The following is a 14731-nucleotide window of genomic DNA, read 5'->3' as shown; positions in this document are numbered from 1 at the left end:
CAGGAGTTTGTCAACTTCATCCTTGAGCACTTGAGAGTGCTCTACATCCATAGCCCTTCTTTTCTACCTTATGGGCCAAGCTTAAGGGTCGAGGTTTAACCTGTGGCACATTACCTCGAGGTTGATCCCAACCATATTCGTGTGCACCCACATGAACACATCGAGGTTCTTCTTTAGGAACCCTACCAGATTTCTAGCCATTTCTCAAGTAGCATGTGAGTTGCATCTTCCTCGCTAACAGTTATTTCTCGTAGCTTTTCAGTCGGCCCTACCGCAACTCTTCTCTATGGATACGAGGATCTATAGTATCCTCAAGTGGTTTGGGGTTAGGCTTGGATTCTGCTATGACCATTATTCTCATGAGCGATCTTTTTTGTGCTGTATGTATGGCCTGGTTATAACATTCTCGAGATTCCTTTCCGCAACTTCTGATTGTCGCGACTCCCCTAGGAGTCGGAATCTCATTGCATGATAGTGCATTGATGTGACAGCACTTAAGTCATCCAAGATTAGTCTTTCGAGGATGATATTATATGCAGTCAGGTAGTCTACCGCTAGGAATTCGGCCATCACCGTCCTGGTCTTGGGCTCTACCCTTAGAGTCATGGGAAGGTCGATCGTTCCTTTGGGAACCAGGCTATCCCTGGTAAACCTATAGAGTGGCAAAGGGAATGCCCTCAGGTCTCTCTCTGTGAACCTCATTCCTCGGAAAGGTCGTAGAAAAATGATGTTTGTTGCACTCCTATTATCGACCATTACCCTTAACATTCAAGCGTTTTCGCTTCTAGTCGCGATCACGCATCATAGTTGTGGTGAGAGGATTCTTTGCATTCCTCGATTGTGAATCCCACTACCTTGCTATCTTGTATGGGTTGCTTGAGCAGCTTCTGTTCTTAACTTATTATTTAAGGAACCGAGTCTGCTTTGGCCTTTCGAGCATATTGCCCGTAAGCACGCCTTGAGTTCCTCACTATGTCGAGCCCCCTGTAAATCTTGCCAACCAAGATGTCATTGGGGTTAGGCGGAGCTTGTTGGACCTGGTTCTGAACCTGGCTTTAGACCTGGTTATTTTGCTCGCCAGTATTTTCGCGAGCTGGTGCTGCCTTAATGAATTCCTTTAGGTGGCCACTTATTATTAAGTCCTCAATGGTATCCTTCAAAGCTTGACACTCATTTGGGTTGTGCCTGATGTCCTTATGGTACCGCTAGTACTTTTACTGATCTCTTCTGCCCAGTGCCCGCCTCATTCTTTCTGGAGCGGGCAATCTCTTCGCCTCGCGAGAGACTTCATATATGTGGGCAATATCTTGAGTGAAGGGGTTGTATTTTGCATACTACGAGAAAGGTTGTACGTCTATGTAGTTATCTGTTCTTTGTCTTTTTTGGAACCTGTTGCGGTCCCTATCGTTGCGGTCCCTATCGTTGCGGTCTTGGTCCCTACGCTTATCCAATGGGTGATCTTGTCACCTGTCCGAGGCTCCTTGCGCCAAGCTTTTAGACAATGCTGCCAGCGAGCTTTCTATCTTCTGGTATTTTACAACCATTTGATAGAATCAAGCAAAGCTTACTTGATTTTCACTTTGGAGCTCTTTCCATAGCCTTGTGTTCAGTCAGATCCTTGTAATTATCAAAGTTCAAATGGACTCCACGGGCAACCTTTGCCTGTTTGTTTTAGAACATCATTAGGTACGAGGTTAGTGTTTCGTCTCTCTCCTGACGAATGTTACTCAGGTAGCTGAGCGGTATCGCGAACCACCTCTTTTCTTGAAATTGCTATAAGTACAGCGAGGAGAATTGTTGCCAAGAGTGGATGGAGTTCGCCTTGAGCCTATTATACCACCTCTTGGCTTCCCCTAACAATGTGACCACGAAGCATCGACATTTAGCCAAGTCATATACCTGGTGTAGCTCTATCAAGTTATTGAAATTATCGAGGTGGTCTTTAAGGTCCCCTCTCCCATCAAACTTGCTCTCTGGCACCTTGAATCCTTATGGAAGCGAGGCTGGTGAACTTCTTCTATGAAGGGGGAACTTACTATTTCCTCCACTGTGCCATTCAGGCAAGCTCTCAGATCATAAAACATTTTTTGCATGCGATCTAAGTCTTAATTATGGTTGCCCTGGTTGGCTCTGTTCAGCCTCACTTCAAGCAAATGGGTTCACAAATCTGTCGCTTACGAAGTCCCTCCAATGTACGCGTTGATGTGCGAGGTCGAGTCATGATGGCTAGGCTGATAAGTGCTATCATGCTTGTCAGTACGTTGCTCGCGACATCAGTTATAACAAGAATGTCTGTTATTGCCAGATTGACACACTTGGCTGGTCCCGTGAGCCTACAAGGATAGATCTTATCTTGGGCGTGGGTTAATACTGGCACGCTGATGTTGGGGATATCGTCAAGCATCTTAGGGGTGTCTGTTGTTTTCACTTTCCCTTAGCAGTTGCTTTCCTGGTCGCCTTTTGGGGTTAGTTTGCCTACAGGATTCGTGCTCTTAAACGAAGTGCAATTTCAGATTTCAAGGGTGTTGGTCACCCACTTATGCTGACGAAGCGGATCGTCCACCCGCAGAATTCACACCTGTTGGGTTGGCATTGGTAAAGCATGGCTGGTTGAGATTCTGGGCAGTTGGTTCCTTAGCTCAGCCACATTTTGTTGCACCGCCTATGCAACCATTGTTTTGATCTTCTCCACCAGCTGGCTGTTCTCAGGGTTTGAAGTCCCTGCCCCCTGGTGGTTTGTGACGTGTTGAGTTGGTGGCATAGGCAGCTGGTGTCTAACAACGTCTTGTTGCACTTCCTAGTGGTCCACATTTTCAAGGTTTTCGATGCTAGTCTGTGACCTAGTGTACACCCTGTGGGCCTAGATTGGGTTGGTTGTTGTGATTGTTTGCTAGAATACCTGAGATGTTGATGGAGCACTCCTTCTAACGCCAAAATGTTGATACAGAAATCTGAATCTAACAAAGAATTTTGATTGACCCTGTTGAAACCAAAATGGATGTGAGTGTGATTAAAGATCATCAGCGATGAAAGTATGAAGATGCAATAAATTAAAAGACAATGAGAGTTTTTAAAGTGGTTTGGTGAGGTAAACTTTGACGCCTATGTCCACTGTTTTGTATTTGCAGTGAGAGTTTACAATGTAAATTATGTGAAAATTTTGTAACCTGTTTTTCATAATTTGAGGGGATTTAAATACAAGATTTGTAGAAAGGAAAGAGCAAAAAAAAANCTTTAGTGGCTACCTTCATGAATTTGATGTTAAGGCTGTCCGGCTATTATATAGTAGAGAATATTTAACTGATTAATTTAATTAATTAATTAATTAGTGAAAGTTTAGTCTCGTGATCAATGAAAAATTATTCTTGAGTCATAAACACTTGATTTGAACAAGTGTTATGGAGATCCCCTTGCTAATAATTAAGAGAATAATTCAAAATTAGGTTTAGGTTTCAGTTTTGAAAAATGAGGAATAACTTGTGAATTTAGATTAAAACTCTTTATTTCTCTTCAAATATTTCCACTCTTTTTTTTTTTTTTTTCAATGTACTTGGTAGCAGCTTTCCTGACCTTTATTAACTGTAGAATATGAAATATAGTTCTTAATATCTGTCGATGAAATTGCCAAGAATTTGCTATTATTGAATTTGTTTCTGTGATAATCACGTCTTCGCCTGTTGGATTTTAGTAAGGAATAGCTGAATTTGACTGGGCGAGGAGCTTGTTACAAAGTTGAAATTTATATACCCAGAAGTCATCAGAAGTAGAATATTCTGGCCTAACTTAATTTGGTCCTGTTACCCCTTGATGCCTGTATAAATATTGAAACAGTTTTCATCTTATCTTCATTCTTCAAATCTGAGTTGTATTGAGTTTAAGATATACATTAAGAGAAAAATGTTGTCGATCATGAAACTTTCAGTCTTCCAAATCTTAGAATTTCTATTATTTAGTAGCTTCCTCTATTGTCAAGCTGTGGTTCGTCACACTTTTATTGTAAGTATTACATTTATAGATTTAATTACTTCATCTTAATGGTCTTATCTTCATGATAACTTAATTTCATATATGTACATTATTTACACATGATACAATTAATTAGATGAAGTTTTGATAGAACATTAATTCTATATATAAAAACTAATCGAGTTCGATCAATTGCAGGTTCAAGACACTGAATACACAAAGCTTTGCAGCACAAAAACGATCTTGACGGTGAATGGGCAATTCCCTGGACCAACTCTCTATGTCAACAAGGGAGAGACAATTATTGTGGACGTTTATAACAAGGCACACTATAACATCACAATTCATTGGTATTAGTTATTCTCTTATTCTTAATTATATCGATTTAATGTTCCGTAAATCCTCAATTATTACAATTTTATTCACATATATAAACCATTAACTTTTGCAGGCATGGAGTGAAACAGCCAAGATATCTGTGGTCAGATGGCCCCGAGTTCATCACACAGTGCCCTATTCGACCAGGACAAAAATTTAGCCAAAAGGTTATTTTTTCCACTGAAGAAGGAACTATATGGTGGCATGCACACAGCGACTGGTCGCGAGCGACAGTTCATGGAGCCATTGTCGTCTATCCAAAGAACAGGAAACTATCCTTTTCCCAAGCCTCATGCTGATGTGCCGATTGTATTTGGTATGTATATAACACGAGTTTCTACCGTTCCTTTCTATTAATTTGGAGATTATGAGTGTAATTTGGTCACATAATTTTGAACAAAAATTATGAAATTGCAGGCGAGTGGTGGAAGCGAGACATAGTGGAGGTTTACAATGAATTTCTTCAGTCAGGAACTGATCCCAATATTTCTGATGCTTACACCATTAATGGTCAGCCTGGTGATCTATATCCTTGTTCAAAATCAGGTATAATTCACAGTACACTTTTTTTAGGGAGAATTTCAACAGTATAAAGAAAATTTTATTAAGTTAAAAAAGAATGATGAATCTAAACAAGGAGGAACTTAACGTAATGAGTTTACTCTTCGGATGAGATTAAGTATATTCATAAGTATGATTCAAATTACACTAATGAGTCTAATCACGTGCTTAATCAGGAAAGGAAAGAATTCTTAATTTTTCTAACAATAATGTTATGCTTACTCATGAACTTATTAATCGTTTTATTCACCTTTATAAATATAAAATATAGTACAGATATTATAAATATAGTACATGTACCATATATAATTTTAATAAAGGTGAAGTTATAAGTTGTTTCGTGAGTATAGTATTATTGTTTTTATAAAAGATGAATTAAAATTAAACCTGTCTATTCAAAGAATATAAGCCTAGAGAATCCTTTTCGCTAAGGTAAATAGTGCTTGGTCACATCATTAATTAGGTACAATTTTGAAGAGATGGTCATTTTCTTTCCAATTGTCAAATCAGTAGGCTAATCATCCATTAATTCATTTAATTGTCGGCAAATTATTTACTACAAATCCAATTAATCGTTTTATTACAGACACGTTCAAGTTAATGGTGAACTATGGAAAAACTTACATCCTCCGCCTAGTCAATGCCGCAGTTGGTGACATTCTGTTCTTCGCCATCAAGAATCATCAACTCACAGTTGTGGGAACAGACGGCAGCTATACAAAACCGTTAAAAGTTGACTATATCACAATCTCACCAGGCCAAACCATTGACGTTTTGCTCGAAGCCAACCAGCCACTCGACCATTATTACATGGCCGCCAGAGTTTATTCGAGCGCCGATGGAGTTGAATACGATAACACAACCACCACGGCCATTTTACAATACAATGGAAAATACACTCCATCATCACCATCTCCTTTACCATATCTCCCTTATTACAATGACACAAGTGCTTCAGTTAATTTCACAGGGAGGCTCAAATCCTTAGCCGATGAAAATCATCCCATTAATGTCCCGTTAAACGTGAGCACCAATTTATTTTTCACAGTTTCTGTCAACACATTGCCGTGCATCGAGGGTAATGCGTGCTAGGGGCCTAACAGAACGAGGCTTTCGGCTAGCGTTAACAACATAAGCTTTGTGTCGCCTTCCATTGACATTTTAAAGGCTTATTATTTGAACATTAGCAATGTTTACAGTGACAAATTCCCTAGCAAACCGCCGCAATTTTTTGATTTCACGGCTGATTCTTTTCCTTCGTACTTGGAGACTCCCGAGCAAGCTACTAAAGTGAAGGTTCTTGAGTACAATACGACGGTGGAGCTTGTTTTTCAAGGCACAAATTTGCTTGCAGGGACGGATCATCCCATGCATTTACATGGGTACAGTTTCTATGTTGTGGGTTGGGGATTTGGGAACTATGACAAAGAAAAAGATCCTTTGAAATATAATCTTGTTGACCCTCCTCTTCAAAACACCATTGCTGTCCCCAAGAATGGCTGGGCTGCCATAAGATTTAAGGCAATCAACCCTGGTATGTGCATAAAATTTTTGTTATTTCTTAGGATTTTTGCTAGTTTTATTTTATTAACAAAATTCGTTCTCTCCTTTATCTATTACAGGAGTGTGGTTCATGCACTGCCATCTAGAGCGTCATTTTTCATGGGGAATGGAGATGGCATTCATTATCAAAAATGGTGAGGGCCCAAAAGGAAAAATGTTGCCTCCACCACCCGATATGCCACCGTGTTGAAATTAAACAGTAGCAAATGCATCGACGATTTGATTTTTTGGTTTCATTATTCTAATTTCTTGAATTGTTGAAAGTAATTCTTCTTTGCCAGTCTTTAAAATATGTATTTGATTGGTCGCTTGTGTTCAAAGGAGTGATACTTTGTTTGAAGCAATATTTTGGATTAAACTGGAGCTGTGTTCTAGCGGCAAAAGAAAAAGTTTGAAGTTTGGAAGCTGGTCTGGAGCAGTTCACGTAGTTAATCTGTAGGCATGCTGAAGTGATGTATTTTGGTGAATTTAGCATGTATGTGGTTGTCAACTTTGTATCAAATTAATGTGATGTAATCAGAGTTGCTAAGAATCGTATGGTTAGGATGATATTTTGGAGTAAAATATGTTTAATGGTTAGGTGCAATAGTGTCTGTGTGTGTATAAAGTTCTGCTGTAATTTTCAGTTTACAGTAATGCAAATATGACTACTCTTTTCTCTCCCTTGTTCATCATCTTTTTCTCTCCCGTAAGACCACATTCATGCTCATAAAACCAACAAGTGGTATCAGAGCAATACCCTGATCTTAAGGGGCCTGCAAAACCTCTAGCTTTGCACACTCTTTGTCAGTCCTTACCTCACCGAAAACAGGCTTCATGGCAACAAGTTCAGCCTCACTCTTGCCTACAACCTTCAATGGGGAACAGTACCATATGTGGACTGTTAAGATGAAGGCTTACTTGAGAGGTTAGAGTTTATGGCAGTATGTACAGGAAGAGAAACAGCCACCACAATTGGGACCAAACCCAAACCTGAACCAGATAAGACTCCATGAAGAGAAGACTGCAAAAGCTCCAAGAGCCCTGTCCCATTTACATGTTGCAGTCACCGATCAAGTTTTCACAAGGATAATGGCTTGTGAGATAGCAAAGCAAGCTTGGGACAAGCTTAAGGAAGAATTTGGAGGAAACACCCAAACCAGAAACATGCAAGTCTTGAACCTAAGGAGAGAGTTTGAGACACTGAAAATGCAAGAGGCTGAAGTGGTTAAAGAGTATGTAGATAGATTAATGAACGTGGTTAACAAGATAAGATTGTTAGGAGAAGAGATAAGTAATAAAAGAATTGTTGAAAAGGTGTTAGTAAGCCTACCCGAAAGGTTTGAATCAAAAATCTCTTCTTTGGAGGATTCCAAAGACTTATCTCAAATCACCTTAACCGAACTTGTCCATGCTCTTCAAGCTCAAGTGCAAAGAAGAAAACTGAAGTAGGAGGACAGTGGTGAAGCTACATTGATTGTCCAGCAGAAGAGCAAGCCAACTCAAGGAGGAAACAAGAAGTTTACAGGAGAGAAAAGAGGAAAGGAGAGAGTAAACAATCAGTGGAACAAACCAGCAAGTTTCAGGAGTTTTGCACCATGTTCCCACTGCAAAAAGAAGAACCATGCTGAGTACAAGTGATGGTTCAGACCAAATGTTCAATGCAGGGCATGCAAGTAGCTAGGCCATATTGAAAAAGTATGCAAAAATAAATAATAGCAGCCTGCACAGCAAGCACAGACTGCTGAAGATATGCAACGAAATTCAGAATCTCAGCAGCTATTTGTGGCATCCTACTACGTTGTTCAATTTAATGCTAGAACTTGGCTGATTGATAGGGGATGTACAAACCACATGACGCCTGATCTGGAGAATTTTGTGAAGCTGGATCAAGCATACCAGTCAAGTGTAAAGGTGGGACATGGTGAACTTGTGAAAGTTAAAGGCAGGGAAGATGTGGCTGTGTAGACCATGACAGTGTTAGGAAACAGTCCATATACACAACGGAAAACAAAATCATAATAACAAGGATCGTTCCATTGAGCCAAGATCAAAGGTACAATTTTACAGTTTATATTAAAATAAAAATCTGTAGAAATATTAATCACGAGTTTAGAAACCTTACGCACGTTTGAAGGCTCCTCCAACTTTGTCTTTGAACGTTTTGCTACCGACCCAAGTGTAGGATTGAGCCAATGAAGTCCACACGAAGACAATCACAAAGAACTAAAGAGGGATTTGCTAGATCCTCCTTAGCCTTAAGAATCAAGAAGAAAAAATCAAAATGAATTGATTTTGGGCAAAAATGAATCTGCCGTGGGAAAGTGTTTAAGGGGCTGGAAGTTTTCAATATTTTAATCAAGTAAGTGAAATGAAAAACCTTAAGAAAAATCTCTACACTTTTTCTTTTATATTAAAACTTAAGTTGCCCTATTCCCATATGGAATAGGCTTGTGCTCCAACCCAAACACCCCATGTTACCAAACACTCCTAATTAGATATTTTATTTTAATTCATCATTATCTTCAATTAAAATCAATTAATATATATTTAATATATATATTAACATTTAACAATAATAATAAATTAAATAAAGGCTACGACCTCAGCAAATTTAATTGCTCTGTGAAATTATCAAAATACCATTTCGTCTAAAAAGATGAAAACGTCCTTCTTTCTTCTTGAGTCTTAAATTATATTCTATGTGTGTGACCCATAGGCTCCTCATCATACTGACAGTGTATAGTATTGCGATTAACACCAATTAATCGTCTCACTAATACACAGACTAAGATTGGCCCCTAGCAAGGCATCATGGCCACCCGATAGATTCGGATTCAGCAAAGTAGCTACCTATCAATGATATGGTTACTATACAATTCGATCCTTTCATCATACGTTATCTCGACGAGACGAAGGCATAGAAATAGTGTCAACCTTTGGTTACTCACAATATTATGTATTCAGTTTCTGGACCAATGACCTGTATTATAAACTAGATAGAGCAATAACTCAATCTCACTGTGGCCACAGTTTTAGTGTCATTGCCATTTACTGAATTGCGCCGTGAGATAACTTCTCCCGTACCCAGGAGTGATGAATCCTCTGTCAATCCACCATAGTCTTGATACACTCCTTGATGTAGCCAATCACCACTGTATTGATAGCTCTGAATAGAACTGCGTTAGGCTAGTGTCAAACTGCACCAATCGGCACAAGGCACTCCGGTGATCTCAAGTCTAAGGATCACATGCACCACCATCCGTTAAAGGATTTGTTCCATAGACACTGGGGTTACCATCTATATGGAATCCTCTGGTGGGTCAGTCTAGTGAACTTGCTGCGGTATATCCGCCTACAGCAAGCACCCATGTGTTGCACCAGGTTGTCACCAAACAACATTGACAAGTGAGATCAGTCACTGCCTTTCGACAGGGTCGTTCAACACTATGATAGCCTTACCGTATTATCTGTGCCCTTACTTCAGAATAATACTAGGGCTACAAACATTTCTAGAATGGCCACCATATGTGCTCATAGGGTTCTCACTGTTAAGATTTGAAACACTTGATACCCTCGTCACGGTTCTACCATTCTAAGGACATATATCAATACATATTACAATAATAATGATTTACACGATATAGAATAAAATGCCTTTCATTGATTAATGAACATTATTACAAAGAGTCAATTCTACAATAATTGATTGGCTCTAGGGCATCTACTCTAACAGACAAGTACAAAGATTATTTACAATGTGTTATTTGTTCCTGAAATCAACCAAAATCTACTTAGTGTAGGACAAATGCTTGAAAGAAATTACATCTTACACTTTGAAAACAAAACCTGCACTATATTAGATAATGAGGGAAATGTGATGATGCATGTTAGAATGGTTGGGAAAAGCTTCCCGGTTGAACTCAAAAAACCAGAGTTTCATGCTATGATAGTAAATTCAGATGATACAGACCTATGGCATAAAAGATATGGTCATTACCATTATGTTGGACTTAAGCAAATGAAGCTTAAAGGGATAGTACATACCTTACCCGAAATGGAAGAGAAAGAGAGCTTATGTAGAGTATGCCAGATAGGGAAGCTTAGCAGACCAGCCTTCCCTACAAACCAGGCCTGGAGAGCTACTGGAAAGCTCCAATTGGTGCACACTGATGTGTGTGGACTAATGCAGACCACATCCTTGAATGGATCCAGCTTTTCATCTTGTTTATTGATGATCATTCAAGAATGACTTGGGTGTACTTCCTAAAGCAAAAAGGAGAAGTTGCTACTGTGTTTAGGAGGTTCAAAGCTGAAGTTGAAAACCAAGTTGGAGTAAAGATCAAGGATGTGAGAAGTGATAATGGAGGTGAATACACCTCAAATGAGTTTGAATCAACATGTAGGGAGGTTGGAATATGGCATCAATTTAGTTGTCCCTATGCTCCTCAACAAAATGGAGTGATTGAGAGGAAAAATAGGACAGTAATGGAGATGTCCAGGTGTTTGCTGACTGAAAAAGAGTTACCGAAGGCTTTATGGGCAGAATCTATCAATACTAGTGTGTATTTGCTGAATAGGCTTCCAACCAAAGCTTTAAAGGATCAAACTCTATTTGAAGCATGGTATGGAGTGAAGCCTCAAGTGGAACAGCTAAGAGTCTTTGGAAGTGTATGTTATGTGCTCATACCAGCGATCAAAAGATTAAAGCTTGATGACAAAGCAAGGGCTGGAATTCTGGTAGGTTACAACCTCCAATCCAAGGCTTACAGGATCTTCATTCCAGAGTCAAAAAAGGTAGTTGTTTTAAGGGATGTAAAGGTTGATGAGAGGTCATTGTGGAATTGGGAAGAGAAGAAAATTCAAGTTGATCCACGGCCACAGCAAGGAGAACAAGTTGCTGACCAAACTGATGGGGCAGATTCTGAAACAGAAGAAGAAATTTCAGTTAGAGGAACCAAACCTCTTGCTGAGATTTATGGGAGATGCAATGTTGCATTGCTTGAACTAGTATCTTATCATGAAGCAACTAAGTTAAAGGAATGGAGACTTTCTATGCAGGAGGAGTTGTCCATGATAAAAAAGAATGGAACATGGGAACTTGTGGACAGGCCTACCAAGAGGAAAGTGTATCAAATGGATGTCAAGTCAGCTTTCTTAAATGGTTGGTTGGATGAGGAGATATTTGTTGAACAACCTAACGGACATGAAGTCAAGGGGAAAGAAGACCAGGTGTACTTACTGAGGAAGGTCTTATATGGCCTGAAACAAGCTCTAAGAGCTTGTTACAGCAGAATTAATGACTACCTAGTCAACCTAGGTTATGCAAGAAGCCCCAATGAGCATACTTTGTATGTAAAAAAGGCCAATGAAGATGTGATTATGGTTTTCTTGTATGTGGATAACTTGTTGGTGACAGGAAAAAATGCAATTCAGGTTGAAGAGTTCAAGAAAGCAATGCCCTAAGAGTTCGAGATGACTGATTTGGGAGTGATGACTTACTTCCTTATAATGGAAATCCATCAATCTCAAGATGGCATTTTCATTTGTCAAAGGAGATACGTTAATGAGATGCTTAAGAAATTTGGAATGGATGAATGCAAGTCGGTTGCCACACCTTTGGTGCAAAATCAAAGGCTATGCAAAGATGATGGAGCAGCCTCGGTGGATGAAACAGATTATAGGAGAATGATTGGGATCTTGTTATATTTAACAGCAACAAGGCCTGATCTCGTACAATAAGTCTCTTATGAAGATTTATGAGCAAACCAAGTGAGGAGCACCTTAAAGCAGCCAAGAGGGTGCTCAGATTCATTAGAGGAACTGTAAATCATGGAATCTGGTTCAGGGAATCTGAAAATTTCATATTGATAGGGTATGTAGACAGTGATTGGGGAGGCTCCTGTGATGACATGTGAAGCACATCAAGGTATGTATTCCTACTGAATTATGGTGCATTTTGTTAGTCTTCCAAGAAGCAAGAAGTAGTGACACAATCCACTGCAGAGGCTGAATGCATATTAGCTGCAGCTACAGTAAATGAAGCTATTTGGTTGAGAAATTTGCTAGCTGATATGGAGGTAAAATAGTGTGAGCCTACTGAAATTTTCTATTATAATCAATCTGCTGTTGCTATGGCAAAGAATCCAGTCATGCATGGTCGAACCAAGCACATAAAAATCAAGTTTCATGCAGTGAGGGAGGCTGAGCAATCCGGAGAAATCAGATTGACACACTGTAAGGGGGAAATGCAATTGGTTGACATATTTACTAAGTCCCTATGTAAGTCCAAGTTTGAAGACATGAAGCTTAAATTTGGTGTCTCAAGCAAAAATATCAAGGAGGAGTGTTCAAAGGAGTGATATTTTGCTTGAAACAATATTTTGGATTAAATTGGAGCAGTGTTCTGGCGGCAAAAGAAAAAGTTTGAAGTTTGGAAGCTAGTCTAGAGCAGTTACACGTAGTTGATCTGTAGGCATGCTGAAGTGATGTATTTTGGTGAATTCAGCATGTATTTGGTTGTTAACCTTGTATCAAATTAATGTGATGTAATCAGAGTTGCTAAGAATGTATGGTTAGGATGATATTTTGGAGTAAAATATGTTTAATGGTTAGGTGCAATAGTTTCTGTATGTGTATAAAGTTCTACTGTAACTTTCAATTTACAGTAATGCAAATATAACTACTCTTTTCTCTCCCTTGTTCATCATCCTTTTCTCTCCCGTAAGACCACATTCATGCTCATAAAACCAACAGCTTGGGCCACTGGTAAATTGTATTGCATTTGTATGTCGTCAATAATGTTGTGATTTCACCTTTAGGCAATAAATTACATTAAAATTCGGCGTTGAAACTTGTAGCAATTTATTTTTTGATAAAGAAATAAAGCAATCTTTTGCCATTTTCATGGAGATTATAATTATGTATTAATTGTATTTTAAGGTTTGATAACTACCTGTTGGACGAGCAAGTTACTCATAATAAAGTACTGATAAGATACTCTATACACGATGATATATCTTTCTTTTACTCAATCTCTTTCATTGTTATCTTCTCGAAATTCAAACATGTGACAGTGTTTTAAATCTAATTAGATTTAAGTCTCATTAGAGCATAAAATATATCAGTAGAAGTCATTATCACCGTAAAGTTATATTGAATTAAACTGATTATTTCACAAATGTTATCAGAAAGTTTGCATATTAACAATGTATTTATTAACCATTAATTAAGAAAGAGTGTCGGTGAAAGAACAAGTATCGTAAAATAAAAGAAAGAAGCAGAATCAATTTGACTAAATACGATAATCATCTATTCTTGACGAAACAGAAATGTACGATTGAATTAAACCTCCTTCCCACTAACTAATTCAATTCAATTGCTTCCGTGCATTCAAAAATTCATGATGTTTGCATTTGGACTTCATAAACCACAAAAATAAAAATAATAAATAATTCTTTACTATTGGCTGATAGGTCAAAATTTTTGGAAGCGCGCATATGAGAGGATTTATGTATAAATTTATTGTTAGAATCTATGAAACCATTTTCTCAAATATCAAATATTATACATATTCTAGAATATCAAATACAAAAAAAAAATAAAAAAAATAAAGACAAAAGTATACAAATTTCATTTGTATTAATAAACGGACACATTTATGGTTCAATTGATATTATTTTATTAATAAACAAACATTTAGGGTTTTTAAAATACAATACTCTAATTGAGAATAACCTTATCAAATATCGAAGTTCTTTTTTCAAAATACAACCCAATTAATTTTAATTAAAAAGGGAATATGAACTACAAAATTTAACTCAAACCCATTAATGTGGTTACGGGAATATTATTATCTTTTAATTTTCATTTAATTAATTTTTCTTCATATCTTCAAAATTTATCTAAAAACACGAGTTACAACTAAATTAAAAAAATATATAAATTATTGAAAATAATGCTCTCAATATGTCAAAATCACTCTGGTACCTATCACATAATCCTAATTAATGAAACTTTATTTGCAGAAAAGAAACTTTTAAACCTTTGGTCCTTTTCAGTCTTTAATAAAAACCTCTATAAATGCTGAAAGAGCTCTCATCTTTGCATCATAGCGAAGACAAGAAAAGTCATTACTTAAAAAATGTCCCTCATCAAGAAACTTTCAGTCTTAAAACTTTTAGCCTTTGCATTACTGAGCAATTTCCTCCATTGTGAAGCTGGTGCTCGTTACACTTTTGTGGTAAGTATAAAATATATATTTACGCATTTTATTTCCAAAATA

The 14731-nt window shown here is 37.9% G+C and overlaps 2 protein-coding genes across 2 annotated transcripts; both read left to right on the top strand.

The window, feature by feature from the left end:
• The first annotated feature begins 3861 nt into the window (after window positions 1–3861).
• On the top strand, window positions 3862–6774 carry LOC116125909 (laccase-15-like). Its single transcript, XM_031411624.1, is given in 7 exon segments — window positions 3862–3996; window positions 4165–4316; window positions 4418–4618; window positions 4620–4660; window positions 4762–4890; window positions 5492–6439; window positions 6528–6774. Coding segments are annotated over 7 exon segments (1701 nt in total). The 5' UTR covers window positions 3862–3897; the 3' UTR covers window positions 6659–6774.
• Window positions 6775–11922: 5148 nt separating this feature from the next.
• Window positions 11923–12809, top strand: LOC116125883 (uncharacterized mitochondrial protein AtMg00810-like). The gene is made up of 3 exons (XM_031411596.1): window positions 11923–12180; window positions 12414–12527; window positions 12591–12809. The coding sequence occupies exons 1-3, from the start codon at window positions 11923–11925 to the stop codon at window positions 12807–12809; spliced, it is 591 nt and encodes a 196-aa protein (XP_031267456.1).
• Window positions 12810–14731: the final 1922 nt, after the last annotated feature.

Source organism: Pistacia vera, unplaced genomic scaffold (assembly GCF_008641045.1).
Source record: "Pistacia vera cultivar Batoury unplaced genomic scaffold, PisVer_v2 Contig173, whole genome shotgun sequence".
In the NCBI taxonomy this organism is placed as follows: Eukaryota; Viridiplantae; Streptophyta; class Magnoliopsida; order Sapindales; family Anacardiaceae; genus Pistacia; species Pistacia vera.
The sequence above is the reverse complement of the archived record's forward strand: the minus strand, read 5'-3'. Positions and strand labels throughout refer to the sequence as shown.

Coding starts and splice junctions, on each gene's coding strand:
- LOC116125883 (XM_031411596.1), top strand. CDS start 11,923: ATGACTGATTTGGGAGTGATGACTTACTTCCTTATAATGGAAATCCAT. Junction 12,181..12,413: donor CAGCAACAAGGCCTGATCTC/GTACAATAAGTC, acceptor GCATTTTGTTAG/TCTTCCAAGAAGCAAGAAGT. Junction 12,528..12,590: donor ATTTGCTAGCTGATATGGAG/GTAAAATAGTGT, acceptor GCTATGGCAAAG/AATCCAGTCATGCATGGTCG.